Source organism: Quercus robur, chromosome 3 (genome assembly GCF_932294415.1).
Source record: "Quercus robur chromosome 3, dhQueRobu3.1, whole genome shotgun sequence".
Taxonomy (NCBI): domain Eukaryota; kingdom Viridiplantae; phylum Streptophyta; class Magnoliopsida; order Fagales; family Fagaceae; genus Quercus; species Quercus robur.
The window spans coordinates 68,839,251-68,853,684 of record NC_065536.1 but is presented as its reverse complement, the minus strand read 5'-3'; the positions used below and the strand labels follow the sequence as shown (position 1 = coordinate 68,853,684).

The window sequence follows — 14,434 nt, the reverse complement described above, 5'->3', positions numbered from 1 at the left end:
AGATAGTTTTTTACATTTTTTAGTATTTGGTATCACAAAAAAAAAAAAAAAAAAAAAAACTAGTCAACGGAAAACTATTTTTAATCAACAAAAAACACTAATAAAAATAAAAGCTTATTTTCTATAGGTTGTTTTCCAAAAAAAAATAAAATTTGGAAAATAATCTCTCTTTCATGTGTTGCATCTCCTATAAATATTATATTTATTTGTAGCCGCGGGAAACATAATTTTTTAACGTATTCTCTCTCTCATAGTAAGCTATCTCACTTTTTCTCACTTCCTTTTACTTTTTCTCTCCTTAGTCCTCACACCCTTACTGTCACTAACTCTAGTATCCCCTCTTCCCATAAATCTTTCTCTCTCTATTTGTCTTTCGTCTCTCTTTTCTCTATGTTTCTCTTCTCCTCTATAATACAGTTCTCTGATTTTTTTTTTCCCCTCACTGATCGGTCAATAGCTCTAACTTGCAAAGGAGAACAAATTTGTAGCAGTTATTATTTCATTCCTCTCTACCAAAATCTCAATTCTTTGCTTTGAATTTCAAGCTTGATTTTATTTTTTTCTTTAAGAAATTTTCAGTTTGATGGATTCCAGGCAGAAGTTACTTCTTTTTTGCACATAAAAGTGCCAAAAAAAAAAAAAAAAAAAAGAATGAATGAATGAAGTAAAAGACAAAAATTTTAAATATAGTGCCTCTATGGCTCTAAATTGCTTTTAAATAGGACAATATTTACGGTAAATTAATAATATTGTTATATAATAAATGATAATTGTTTAGGGGAATTGCATTTGTTGGCGGATACATTATGCAATGATGATATATTATACAGATACATTACATAAATACATAATTTAGAGTAGTATTGAAAACTTGTAGTTGACCATAATAAACAATTTGTGTACTAGTGAAAATAATAGACAATTAAAAGTTATTTTTATTTGTACTTATTGAAGATGTATTCCCCTGTTAATTTATATATGTGTGTGTGTGTGTGCGCGCACGCGCACGCACACATATTTTAAATTATATCAAAAATATAAATAAAAAAATTGCATACCAAACATCAGAAAACATTTTCAAACTCATTTTCAAAGTCGATATCAAACACCGAAAAATAAGATAGTTTTCTAAAAAATACTTTTCGGAAAATGAACCATTTTCTAAAAAACAATAATGTTGAAACAAACAGTGTCAAAGAAAAACAAAACTTGTCGTAAACCATATCTTCTTCCCCACTTATTTAGTAGAGATGGCAAGTATATCCCGCACTACCGAACTCATCTAACTCACAGCAAATTTTACCTACCATGGAGAAGTGATGGGCAATGAAGAGTTTGACTCGCCTCACCCCCACCCACCACAAATGCGTATATATACACACATTTTTTGTTGGATTTCTGTGTCAGTTTCACTCTTATCTCATTAATGTTGATATCACCTCATTACCTCAAACTCAACCTTTCCTTACACCACCAACAACACCACCCCCCCCCCCCCCCCCAACATATATTTTCCTTACCCCCCGCTGCCATTCCTTTTTCAGCTAAATGAGATCAATGGTACTATTAATCACTCTATCTGCGGTTTTTAATGCCACCTGCGTGCTCGAATGGCATAGAAATGAACTTCCGCTTCCCTAACTGACTCTCATTTTCTACTTTTCTCAATTGTGTGCCCACACCATTCTAGGAAAACCAATGCAATCTAACTTGTCAAATTCAAACTTCATATGTTTTTTGTTTTGCCTAAATAGCGTAGAGTTGAGTGGTTCCGAGTTACACATTTTTGCCATACATGTTATAAAAACAAAAAAATCAGTCAGAGAAAAATGCATTTGTACTCATGCCAGCCTGATAAAAATAGTGGACCTTCTTTATCTCTTTCCAGAACCACATTAGAGGAATTCATTTGTCAAATTAACACCAATGATCAATCGCAGCAAAACTTACTATTTTTCTCTTCCCAGCCACAATCAATCATCATACTCTCTTCCCCACCCCCCCTTTTTCTCCCAAGTTATCTTTTCTTTTCCTTTCTCTTCTTATTTTCTTTTCCCCTCCATGTGCATTATTTCCTTTAACAATAATGAAATAATGCCAAAACTTCTGTCTTCCAAAAGACATTTAATCTAATCACTCCAAGGATCACTCTCTGCCCTTACTTCAGATGGTTCAACCACTTGCGTCTCTGGGGCTTCAACAACTGCTGCAGCAGATTCTTCAGCACCATCTTCTGGTGTGTCTGCCTCTGCCTCTGCCTCTGCCTCTTCTTCTTCTGATCTGCCCCATCTTCCTCCAAGGGCCATTTCCATCATCTCATAGATCTTATTTCCCAACTCAGCCGGACTGTCAGGCTGCATCATTAAAAGGAGAAATCCAAATAACATTAAACCGCTTAAACTTATGCATACTATTCATCTAACGAGAGAAAATCTGGGGTTGGCTCTTACTGAGAATCCACTGGAGATCAGTGCTGTATCATACAAGAGTTCAACAGCTCTCTTGGCATCAGTGCTGTCAGGTTCATTCTTGCATGCAGCCTGCAAGTAGAATAACAAACATTACATAACTGTTAGTCAACATCAGGACCAGTTATTTCAAAATTAAGTCTACAATCGGTATTGAGATAAATAGTTTTACATTGAGGTCTTTGACAATGGGATGATCTGGATTAATCTCCAATATTCTCCTTCCCCTCATGAACTCCAAGCTTGAAGTATCTCCAAGAGCCTGCGCCTTCATCAATCTACAAAAGTGTACAAACGAAAATCATTTAAACCTTCATTGAGTAAGTATGACCACCAACTTTTATTTTGAAAATCAATAGCGTAAGTCTTTATTTTCATAACATTTGTCTTGAGCACAGCTTGTAAACATTGAAAGCCCACAACTGACCTTTCCATATTAGCAGACCAACCAAACTTGCCAGAAACCAGCACACAGGGAGATGAGCTTAGACGCTTTGAGACTTGGACTTTTGCTATCTTATCACCAAGTTGTTGCTTTATCCAATCACAGAGAAGATTGTATTCTTGTTTTGTTTCCCTTTCTTTCACCTCATCCTCATCACCTGGTATAAAACAGTCATGAGAATGATTCACAACAAAAATCCCAAGAGAAGCTACAACAAAAAATATTTTCAAATAAGTGCCATCAATAATCACACAGAAAAGAAGAAAGTACTAACCAAGCTCTAAATCTTCCTTGCTAATATCAACAAATTTCTTTTCTTTGTAAGTCTGCAGGTTCTGGATGGCGACTTCATCTATAGGTTCAATTAAGTACAGAACCTAAAATATATAACCCACAGCAGCAATCCAGAAAGGATGTAAATATTAAATAAATTTGCCCATAAAAAAAAGGAAAAGAAACATTTTTCAATAGGAATAAGTTGTCCAGCTTAACAGCAACCAACGGTATCTAGAATGACAGGAAATAAACCATGCTTAACATTTGTATTTAACTAAGGAAAATAAATACTTCAATCATTTTTCCTACAACTGTGCAACCCAAAATTCTTTCAGTATGCAGTGAGCTTAACATAGTCCCACCAAAATACCATATAGAATGCATACCTCAATGTCCTTTTGCAACAACTTCTCCAAGAAAGGAGCGGTCTTGGCACTTTTCAAGCTGTCTGTTGCCAAATAATAGATAGCCTTTTGGTTTTCACTCATGTTTTCAACATAATCATCTAAGCTTTTCAGCTCCTCCTCACTTTTTGAAGTGTAGAACCGCAACAATGGAGTTATGCGCTTGTGATTTCCAGAGTCCTCAATGCATCCTAATTTTATTAACCTGCCGAAGTTCTCCCAAAATTTCTTGTAATCCTGGAATCAGAATATTAATTTTCAATGTCCATTAAGAAGCTTCAGTTGAAACGCTTAAAGGGAAAGGCAAGATTTTATTGATACAGACCTCTTTATTTTCACTTTCAGAGATATCTTGAATCATGTCAAATGTTTTCCTGACAAGTCTCTTCCTCATTATTCTTACCTGAAAATATCAAATATACAGAGATAAGAAAAACATACAATAATAGAGCTTTAAACCAATCTACAAGTCGGTAACAGAGATATTATAAACCCTTGATAACTGAGAAATGCACATAAATCGTAAAGTAGTTATATCATAAAGTGCCTGTACATGTCTGTGATTTTTTTTTTTCCTGTATATACTACAGAAATGTTGACAAACTTGGTCTTACAATTCGGCTTTCTTGAAGTATTTCTCGAGAAACATTAAGAGGAAGGTCATCTGAATCCACCACACCCTTCACAAAGCTCAAGTAGCGCGGGAACTGCAAATCAAACACCCAATTCTAATTCAGTGCTATGAGAAATAAAAATAATAATAATGTAAGCAAGCATCAATATGCAACAGTTAGGTATCATTAGACATAAGAAATTAATTTTTCTAGACACAGAAGGCAAGTGACAACTTGTATCTTTATTCTTATCCCAGAAGCTTGAGAATGTAAAAACTATAGATTCAACCCCATATGGGTACAAGAGTTCGTATTTCTGTATTCTTCAAAACCACATCAATCCTTATAATTAAAAGGGCAAAAGGCTTTTCCAGAAGATTTGTAGGAAATTTTTTCCTACTAAAAAAGTGGCATGACAAACACTTGAGGGAATGAGACCTTTTGAAGCAGTGTCCAATACTCAATATAGAACTAGAAAGTAGAAACTTAAAAGAAAGATTAAGTGCGTTCACTTATTAAAAAATCAAAAACAAAGTACCATGCAATTTTGTTAAGAAAAGCATTGTAATAATTCTGTTCTTTTAACTGTTTGTCATTCTTAAGCATGCAAACAGATAGAAAACTATGTCTATGTCGTACTTAATACTACAAATTCACAGACACAGAAGTATATATAACTGCTCCCTCTGTCTTGAGCTTTTTGCAAGTGGTGATGTACAACTCCTTTGTCATGTCTAAAGACAATTTAGATTTCAATGTTCAGAAATACAGGTTTTCTCAGCTTGATTTTTGCATTCTCGCTTCTATATGTTGTAAACAAGAAAGGTTCAAAGCATAACTTTTTGGCAAACATAAACATTTCCATCTAGAGTCCCCTTTCTGTTTGCTTTTCAGGTTTCATAATTTTAAAGATGGCCATACTTCAAAAGTTCATAAACATAACTCAAATGCATAAATGTTACATTGTACAGGTTATTATGGAAGTTTCTCCGAGTAAAATACAGAAATACTAGTTTTTTTTTTTTTTTTTATACAAACGAGGGTAGCCAGACCTCTTCGAGAATCTAACTATTCCCTCAGGTATATGTAGTCCCTACATCCCATACACACTAGGTAATTACAAAGAGAAATCCCTTGGAGGTAACCCCAAGACATTGGCAAGAGATTTCAAACCCAAGATCTCATAGATATCATAAGGCCTTATGAACCACCAAGCCAACCCCTTGGGGTTAAAATACAGACATAATAGTTACCACCAATATCCTCTATATATAACAAATTAATTTTACATCTCTAATGTATAAGTGATAAAAGACATCATTAATATAAAACTCAGACCACAGAGGGTAATTTCATAGAATCTCAAGTTAATATGTTAAAACTTACCAGCTCACCATCAAAGTCATCTGAGATGAATACACGCTTCACATACAAACGTATGTTCTTTGTTTTTGGATTAACCACATCCTCATTGTTAAGAGGGCCCATCCCAGGAATATAGAGGACACTTCTAAACTCAACCTCACCCTGCACAGTTTTCAGAGTAAAGTAATTCCTAACTGCAGATATGGCTACCAAAAAAACACAAATAAATAAATAAATAAACCCTACGTACCTCAGTGGTGAAGTGAGTGTATGCAACCGGATCCAAGAATTCATTGAAAGTCTTCTTGTAGAATTCATAGTACTCATCCTTCTGGATTTCCTTTGGATTCCGCATCTACAGCAGGGGACAAGGTAAGCTAAAATAGAATATGTACATAAAAACAAATCCAACTAAGGGATTATGCAAAACACATGCCATTAAGTGATATCTCTATAAAAGAAAATAACTACAATATATCATGACCTTTGAAAGCAGATACAGCTTAAACTCACCCAAATTGGCTTTGTCTCATTGGCTAATTCCCAGTCCCAATACTTCTCAGTTTTCGTAGTCTTCTTCATTTTCTTTTCACCCTAGTCAAAAGTAAAGTAACACACTCAAAACCATACTGAGAAAAGTGCAATGCCCACAATTGGGAATGCCAAGTCAACTACCTCTGGCTTCAATTCTTCTCCTTCTTCTGATTTTTCCTCCTCTTCCACCTGCACAAGTTTAAATTAGTAAATACTGGATACCAAATCAACAAGAGGTTTGCTTTATTGTATTCAGAACCTAGGTTCTAAAACCATCGGTGATGAAGACATAAGTTAAGATTACATCAGGAGATTAAGACAGTGAGACACTCTAATAACTGAGCTAGACAAAATGACCCAGAATGAAGATCTCACCAATACTCCTAAAATTATGGGTAACACCCTTGTTTGTCACTATTTCTTAAGTAGCTAACAAAGTAAAATTAGAATTAGTTTGGGGGTTGGGTGTTTGTGGGGAGGGGTGTGGGGTTGGGTGTTGTGGTGTTTAAAAAACAAGTAGTTAATTGTTTTACAATTGGACAGAAAAAACTATGCAAAGATCTGAAATTTTCAATCTCCCAAATAACCTTCCTGACAGAGAGGATAATTTAAGGCGTCTCACCTCAACAGTCCTTGATTTTTCTTGCCATGTATAAATTGGGAAGGAAACAAACTGAGAGTAATTCTTTACCAAACCCTGAATCCTAGCTGGGTCTGAGAATTCATACTTGTCATCTCCCTGCAAGAAAAACAACAGATTAGGATGTTTTTAGACTTTTAGTCCTATATCCATAACAAGATAAGCTGCTAGTCTTCCAGCAACATCTTAAGAAGCTCCACTCAATTATTTTGTTTTCCATTGAAACAAGCAGAGTGTGATAGGAACATGCACAATCTATCTCATTAAAAGAATAAAAGACGAGTGGCATACCCTTAAATAGAGTGTGATCTGTGTTCCACGACGTAGGAACTTTTCAGGGTCAGTTTCTTCCTTAATCATATACGAGCTACTGTCAGCAACAGATTCCCAAATATATTGCTTATCTGATCTAGGGCTCTTTGTAGATACGACAACCTAATTAATGGTGTATGATGTACACAAATTAAGCACAATTAGTGGCCACCCAGTAAAAGCATTCACATTAAAAGCTTCAAAAGGAATTTAAAATTGCAACAAGACTTGAGTTTAATTATAAAAGTTACCTTCTCAGCAACAAGAAAGGCAGAATAGAACCCCACACCAAATTGACCAATCAGACCATTGTCTGCTCCAAGGTCCTTATTTTCCTAGCAAATTTTAAGGCTGGAAGTGTAAGCTCCAAAGCAGCATAGAACTTGAAAATAGTCACACAGGAAGAAATAAAATAATGCACCCTATGGTTAAAAGAGTTTAAAAGTACCTTCAGAGCCTTTAAGAACTTTGAAGTACCACTCTGAGCAATAGTTCCAAGACAGTCAATGAGCTCTTCTTTGGTCATTCCAATACCAGTATCTCTGCAAATTCATAAGATCCCATCTCAAAAATACCACTCAATTATCCAGGAAAAGAATGAGCTAAAATTTAGCATCACCATACGTTATAGTGATGGTCCCATTGTCTTGATCAGGTTTGATACGTATCTCTAGATCACCAGCATCTCCAAGCAGCGAGGGTTCAGTCACGCTTAAGAATCTTAACTTGTCTAAAGCATCACTTGCATTACTGCAAAAGGAGAACAGAATTAAGTGAACATATAGATCAAAACACAATCTCAGAATTAATCACGCACACGCAATCATACATTTTATGAAGATGAGAAACACAAAAATGGAGCTTTTTTTTATTGCAAGATGTCACTCATATAAATCCCAAGTATTAAGTTCTACAAAAGAAAGATATTAGAGTGTGTATTGTACAAGCACAAGCAGGCATTTGCTCACCTCACAAGCTCTCGAAGGAACACCTCTTTGTGGCTATATAGACTATGAACTATCAAATCTAGGAGGCGACTGACCTGCAATTTGTCATAATGTATCAACTTTCAACTAAAAACTCATAACAAATTGGACCCTCTAAAGCCCATAAAAACCAAAGAAGAATATGAAAACAAAACTTTCAACCATTTAGAAGTTCAAAGGAGTTCTCATCAAAGTTTTCATCTTGTATTTCGTTAGTGAAAAAAAAAAAAAAAACCCAAATTAGGTGAGCAGATTACAGCCCAAAACATGATAACGAAAAGGGGAAAAAAATCGAATTTTGATATTCATTTTTTAAAAAAGAAGAAACAGAATTTGAGTGCAAAAGATCAATCAAATTGGTAAGAAGAAATAATAAGTGGAAGTTATTGGATAGAGTTGTAGTAGTAAGAATAAAAGAGTCTACTTTTGAAACTTTGATATCCCGATACTAGAAACAAGCAAAGAGGGTATAAGAAATTGAAAGGGGAAAATGGAAAAGAGACGGACCTCAGCTTGATACTCAAATTTCTCACCAGAAGTGTCGTCGGCGGCCTCTTTCTCGGCCACAGCGGCAGCCTCGCACCGCAGCGCAAACCGGTGGTTTCTTCTCTCATACTTCCACTTCAACCCAGAAGAAGAAGAAAAGCGCTTTCTGAGACCATTTTGTGGCACAAAGGCAGTTGTGAGATTTAAAACCCTGTTGCTGTTTCTCAGTAAAAATGAGGAGGCTGAGGGAAGTGAAGCTAGAGAAGCAGTAGCTAGGCTTCTACTCAGCACTGGAGCCATTGAAAACCCCTTTCTTCTAAATTCTAATTCCTAGACAAACCACAAACTTTCTCAAAACCCTTCCTTTGGCCTTGACACTTGAGACTTGAAAGAGTGCGTGTGACTTTCTTCCTCTTATATTATATGCTGTGCTTGCTAGGGGTTTAAGAAGAAGAAGAGAATAGAGGGTTCTAGACATAAATTGCACACAGCCTGAGGATATTATTGGTATTTCATACTAGCTGCACTACTGTAGAGGGAGCTATTTGTGTGCAATTTTGTGAGGCCAAGATGCTGCCATTTCAGCATCCACAATATCCTCTCCCTTTTTTCCTTTTTTTTTTTTTTTTTATTAATGAAAAATAAAACTAATCCAGCTTCGTGGAGTTAAAAAAAAAACACTTCAAACTCATTTTATATATTTTTTTATTAAATGTAAATTTTAAAAATCTAATCATACCTAAAGGTATAGGTAAAATTTGAAAGATTTCTCTATTTCCATCATAGCTCGTAAGTTCAAATATGCCATCTTAATATGATGTTTCTCATTAGTGATTAAGGCTATGTACCCGTTTGGTTAACACGTTTTAGACAAAAAAAAAATTGTGTTTGCGATTTCAAAACCTGATTTAATGTTTTTGGTAATATTTATAAATGGTGTCTTTTGGGTCTTGTAGCATAATTTTTTATGTTTTTTAACATTAGAATAAGTGAGTAGCAATAACAAAAGTTTTTTGTTTTTTTGTTTTTTTTTTCTCAAAAGGCACAATTTCAAAATTTTGAACCAAACTCACCATGAAACCTTAGGGCCTTTCTTATTCGCCACATCACAGAAAAAACTTTCAAGGCAGTTGTTGAACTCATGAATGCGATTTATTTCATAATACAAGAGTTCAAGTGGCTTGGAGCAAATTGTCAGGTCAAATCTATTTGTATCCACTGTATAGACATTAGGCATATGGGTATGTCTCAAATTGAAAGTCAAATTTGCCAAAATGTTATAATTCCAAATGAATTTATGAAATCTGAAACAGATGTACAAATTTTACTTTGTGCCAAAACAACTTGCCCTCCTGAACCACCAACACTCGGAAGTTGGAATGTTCCTCACGGACCTCACCTTTTCCTGTAATACTACTCAGTTAAATTCTTTCCAAGTTCCAACCAATCAACCAAACATGGAAGTCCAACAGAAATGTACAACCCAATCACAAGCACTGAATCTTTTAACCATTTAACCTCAGGCCTCCAAAGCTGTCTGCTTCAAACAATCCACATTACATAATCCAACTGATCTCACCATGTCTCCCAAGCTGCCATGATTGGTTCCAACAGTTAGTCACATTGACATATTTGTTTAGAGAGCTTAATGCATCAGTGCAGCAATGAATAAGGTAATGAAAAAGGTAGAGAAAATGAATCAAATTTCTTAAATGATAAGGTATCTCATGTATCGGATATATGCATCATTTTTCTCTCAGACACACAATATGTGGATCCCATAAGACTATGAAGTCTATACAATGTGAGAGGAATGATGCATATATTCAATGCAGGCGATAATGTTGCTTCTTAAATAGTTCAACTAACCGGTCAAAGCTATTCCTTGCTCTCTCTGACTGATCTGTGCTGTTCCTTGCCTTTCCAGACCGTTCCATGCTCCTTCTTGACTTCTCCCTCTTGTCAGTGCTGGTTCTTGATTTTTCCCTACTGTCTGTGCTCAGCCTAGATTTTTCTCTCTGCCCAGTACTTGGCCTAGACTTCTCTCTAAGCTCTGTGCTTGCTCTGGACTTTTGGTCTGTGGCAGTCAGTGACTGCTCTGATAATGGTTCTGTACTTTGTTCAGAAACAAACTGAGGACGCGGTAGTTTTTCTATGGCTGATATGAACTTCCTGAGATGCTTTAAGTACTCAGGATAGAGTTCCAAGTTGCAGTGGTTTCCTCCTTTGACCCACAAAGGTTCATACTTCTCTTTACAAAGCTCCCAGAGCTGCTTACCATGGGAGAAATCCACTACTTCATCTTCTGTTCCCTGCCATTATCAATTAGAGTGTCACCCGGAGCACTGACTAGAATCCCTTTAACTAAATTAGTTTCTTATAATGTCAAAATTTTTGGGGAAGAAAATAGGGTTCTGGAATTTTATGGCTGTAGTACAAGTCCTACGTGTTTGGGGTTAAAGCCATTAGGGGTGTCAAGTTTGTCAAGAATGCGTCTTACTAAACAGTATGAAGTGGCTGGATTGCTAGCCATTCTCACATTGTCATGTAAATTTATAGATCCTAAAATTTTCTGAAATTGTACTTATTACAGGCCACATTATAGAACCACATTCATAAAGGTTTGCATCTGGAAAACACAGATTAATAGGTTCTCGCATTATCATGTCAATTTGTAGGATATGAAATATTTTAAATTATATTCATTAAATCCCACATACAGAATCACTTTCGTAAAATTTTTAGTATGGAAAGAAACCGATTAATAAGAATTTATTAAGTCTATACACCCCTGTACCATTGACCACGCAGGTTGGTCCATAGCCAAATCTGCAATCACTGGTAGATCTCATGCATACATATCAGGAATTCTTAAGTATTTTTATTGGCGAAACCTATATAAATTTCCATTTATGAGAGGGCAATAACCTTTACATATATTGATTTGACCCAACTAAAAGGTAACCCTTGTGCTGTCAGGCCATGAAAGCAGGGAACATGCTCAAGATACCTTTACTATGAGATTGAATTGGCATGGAAGATCAAACAAAAGCCACACTCACATGAATTACCAGAACAGGGCAATTGACTAGTGGAATCTTATCAATGTTCTGCAACAGAAACAAAAGGTACCTTTTAATAAAGGACATAATTATATCTCATGTAAAACAACAAAGCTATAGTTTGAAAATATAAAGTTGAGGCAAAACCTTATATATGTCAAACCAGAATGTTCGCTTCACTGGGTACATGACCCGCAGGCCAGACAAGATGGGACTGTGAAGAATTACAGCTCTCAATCGTGGCAAATGGATAGCCAGTTCCAGAGCAGGTCCACTGCCAACTGACTGCCCATACAATATAATGTCTTCCTCCTTCACTCCATAAGTCTCTTCAAGGCATTTATAAGCAGCATCTATGTCCGCATATGTGTCCTGCTCACTTGGCTTATTGATACAGATACACAAGATAATTAAGTAGTCTGCTTCTTTAGTCACATTCAAATCTAATTAAGAAGATTGGTGACCAAGTTTTAGGACACTGGTTTGTAGGATGAATACTTATCATAGACTCGTAAGTCATAATCTAAATTAGTTAAGAAACTGAGTGAAAATGTCTCCAAAGCAAATGCTAGACAAGCTAACTTTGTGATAAAATTTAGACTAAATAATGTGATTGTCATTTATGATTCCACTATTTCAATTCAAATCTAATTGAGTACCGACATCCCACCACTTCCATAACATATAGCTTGCAGCATCAAGTAGGATGGATAGTTGAGAAATTATTTTCCAAAAGGAAACACCGCTCCTATGGTCTACATGATTCTGAAAGTGACAAGTGCTAATGAAATTCAAATATACATAAAAAGCTCGCTCACTTTTCATCCATTAAACTGATCAGAAAGTAACAAACAATTGGGAAGAACCGATGACTTTAAGCTTGTGCTTATGGGAAAAAAAAATGCTATTTGCGTAAATTTGCTTTCATTCCTTTTAAAATCAGGCTAAAGATGAGATTTGTATACATCCACGCAGAAGATTTTGTATATTATTTTAAGGAAATTGCAATTTTCACAGTTTTTGTCCACGTTTTATTTCATCACTCTCATCTGTACAGTCAATTTAAAGTTAATAATTGATATGACACCTACATGTAATGTAAATTAATGGTAAAAATGAAAGATGTCAAGAGCTTTGTAACTCATTCTTCATGGTTAAAATCCCCACCCCACTTGTAAGGAAAAAAAAGGGGGAATAAAAATGAAAGATACACACAAGAAATGTGTAAAAGACTGCAAGTAAATACCTTTCCAGATGACTGTCCATATCCAGAATAGTCGTATCTGCAACGCACAAAAAAACATACTGATTCTTTGAATGACTAGAGATTACATCCACAAAAAAGAATGGGAAAAAAATTTCTATATTACAATAAGATGGATTTCTTTTTGGCTTAGAAAAAGAGAATATATAGAACAAACTGACCCCATAACGTGAACTCCAAGGTGAAGGCTAAGCTCAGTGAAAATGTGAAACATTTGTCCAAGATCAGCAGCATTGCCGTGTGAGTAGAGCAGGGTCATAGACGCAGATGGGTTTTTGACGTACATAGCAACAATCTCATTCCCTTTCTTGGTGCTTATCTTCAACACGTCCACGTCCACGTCCTCTCTCTGATGATTAAGAACATCGGACATTCTCATTTTCCCAGTGGATGCATCAACATAGATGTCATAAGATGGCGGGTCTGGTGGAAAAAATGCGAACTTAGCTGCCATTGAAGATGTTGCAGACCCCATTTTGATCCCAAAATTAAAACAAAAACTGTATGGTTATGTATGTGATATATTAACTGGTTTGGATGAGGGACATTGGTGAGAACTGCATGATAAAGTTTTGGCCTCTCTGCTGGACTTTGAAGTTAGTTTATTTGCTTGTAGAGACTTAGAGAGAGTGTGTAAGAGGACAGAGAAAAGAAGTGGAAGAATGACTGTAGGAGAATTCAAGAATATGTAGCCTGTCTAATGGTTTATGTTTGGCTCTAGAGAAAATCTTTGGAGCTTTGATTTATGGGTGTGTGGGTCTGTGTAGAGAGAGAGACAACATAGAAAGGACAAAGACATGGGAAAGAATTTTTGTCGGATTTTACGCTAAGAGTGATTTCCGGGACCTATATATATATGTATAGATGGTTATAAGTTACGAATCTACGATCGAGTACGAGTACGAGTACGAACTACCAAACCCATATATTATGGAGTATTGACCTCTAGAAATTTCTTTCCAAGAATTTAGTTTTCTGTCCTAGATTTTCTTTTATAAATCCATTTTGTTAAATTTAGAAATTAGAAGAAAAAAAAATAATAAAAATTTTATCAATTAAATTAATTAAAACTCACAATACAAAATGATATCAGACGATTCAGACGAAACTTTTTTTTTTTTTTTTTTTGAGTCAATGAGGAAGAAAAATAAGAATTTGCAAATTTGACAGGCAAAATTAATCCAATTAGATATAATTATGATTTTAATATTTTACTTTCTCTAAATCAAATGTTGCTAATGTAATGGCAAGATGAAATATATAATTAAATTAGCGATGAGAGTTTTATTAGATCATAGGAGCCAAATTAACTAAAGACCCATTTACAAATTCATACCGCTTAAAATTTGAAAGTGCAGGTAGGAAGTGGAGTGAGCCCACAACTCATAAAGACTGATCCTTTAGCTACCCAAGATTAATTGGTGCCCATAAAACAATTATTAACAAATTATTTTAGGAAAATTTTGATATAAGTTTTATGAAAAATTGAAAAAATTGTTAAAATATTTTTTTTTTTTTTGAGAATTTGTTAAAATATTAATTGATTTTTTTTTTCCATAAAAAATTTTTTAAAACGGT

General features: G+C 35.1%; 2 protein-coding genes across 2 annotated transcripts; both read right to left on the bottom strand.

Annotated features, from left to right (window-relative positions):
• Positions 1-1,852: 1,852 nt before the first annotated feature.
• LOC126719097 (heat shock protein 90-5, chloroplastic) lies at positions 1,853-8,977 on the bottom strand. Its single transcript, XM_050421687.1, has 19 exons — positions 8,552-8,977; positions 8,027-8,100; positions 7,683-7,808; positions 7,507-7,600; positions 7,310-7,393; positions 7,038-7,181; positions 6,729-6,845; positions 6,248-6,295; positions 6,086-6,166; positions 5,823-5,927; positions 5,594-5,734; positions 4,208-4,300; positions 3,919-3,996; positions 3,576-3,830; positions 3,188-3,290; positions 2,896-3,070; positions 2,641-2,746; positions 2,451-2,540; positions 1,853-2,354 (listed from the first exon to the last, which is right to left on the bottom strand). Exons 1-19 carry the CDS (start codon positions 8,828-8,830, stop codon positions 2,130-2,132), a joined length of 2,418 nt encoding a protein of 805 aa, XP_050277644.1. The 5' UTR covers positions 8,831-8,977; the 3' UTR covers positions 1,853-2,129.
• A 791-nt stretch (positions 8,978-9,768) lies between these two features.
• On the bottom strand, positions 9,769-13,667 carry LOC126719096 (uncharacterized). Its single transcript, XM_050421686.1, has 6 exons — positions 13,018-13,667; positions 12,839-12,875; positions 11,740-11,976; positions 11,593-11,640; positions 10,400-10,842; positions 9,769-10,122 (listed from the first exon to the last, which is right to left on the bottom strand). Exons 1-6 carry the CDS (start codon positions 13,329-13,331, stop codon positions 10,050-10,052), a joined length of 1,152 nt encoding a protein of 383 aa, XP_050277643.1. The 5' UTR covers positions 13,332-13,667; the 3' UTR covers positions 9,769-10,049.
• Between the last annotated feature and the right edge of the window lie 767 nt (positions 13,668-14,434).

What these genes read in the sequence shown, in the direction of transcription:
- LOC126719097 (XM_050421687.1), bottom strand. Translation starts at nt 8,830, where the DNA reads ATGGCTCCAGTGCTGAGTAGAAGCCTAGCTACTGCTTCTCTAGCTTCA. An exon ending in AAAAATCAAGGACTGTTGAG is followed by an intron (nt 6,296 to 6,728) that starts GTGAGACGCCTT and finishes AAACTTGTGCAG; the next exon opens with GTGGAAGAGGAGGAAAAATC. An exon ending in ATGAGACAAAGCCAATTTGG is followed by an intron (nt 5,928 to 6,085) that starts GTGAGTTTAAGC and finishes CCCCTGCTGTAG; the next exon opens with ATGCGGAATCCAAAGGAAAT.
- LOC126719096 (XM_050421686.1), bottom strand. Translation starts at nt 13,331, where the DNA reads ATGGGGTCTGCAACATCTTCAATGGCAGCTAAGTTCGCATTTTTTCCA. An exon ending in ATGGACAGTCATCTGGAAAG is followed by an intron (nt 11,977 to 12,838) that starts GTATTTACTTGC and finishes TGTATCAATAAG; the next exon opens with CCAAGTGAGCAGGACACATA. An exon ending in GCCCTGTTCTGGTAATTCAT is followed by an intron (nt 10,843 to 11,592) that starts GTGAGTGTGGCT and finishes TGATAATGGCAG; the next exon opens with GGAACAGAAGATGAAGTAGT.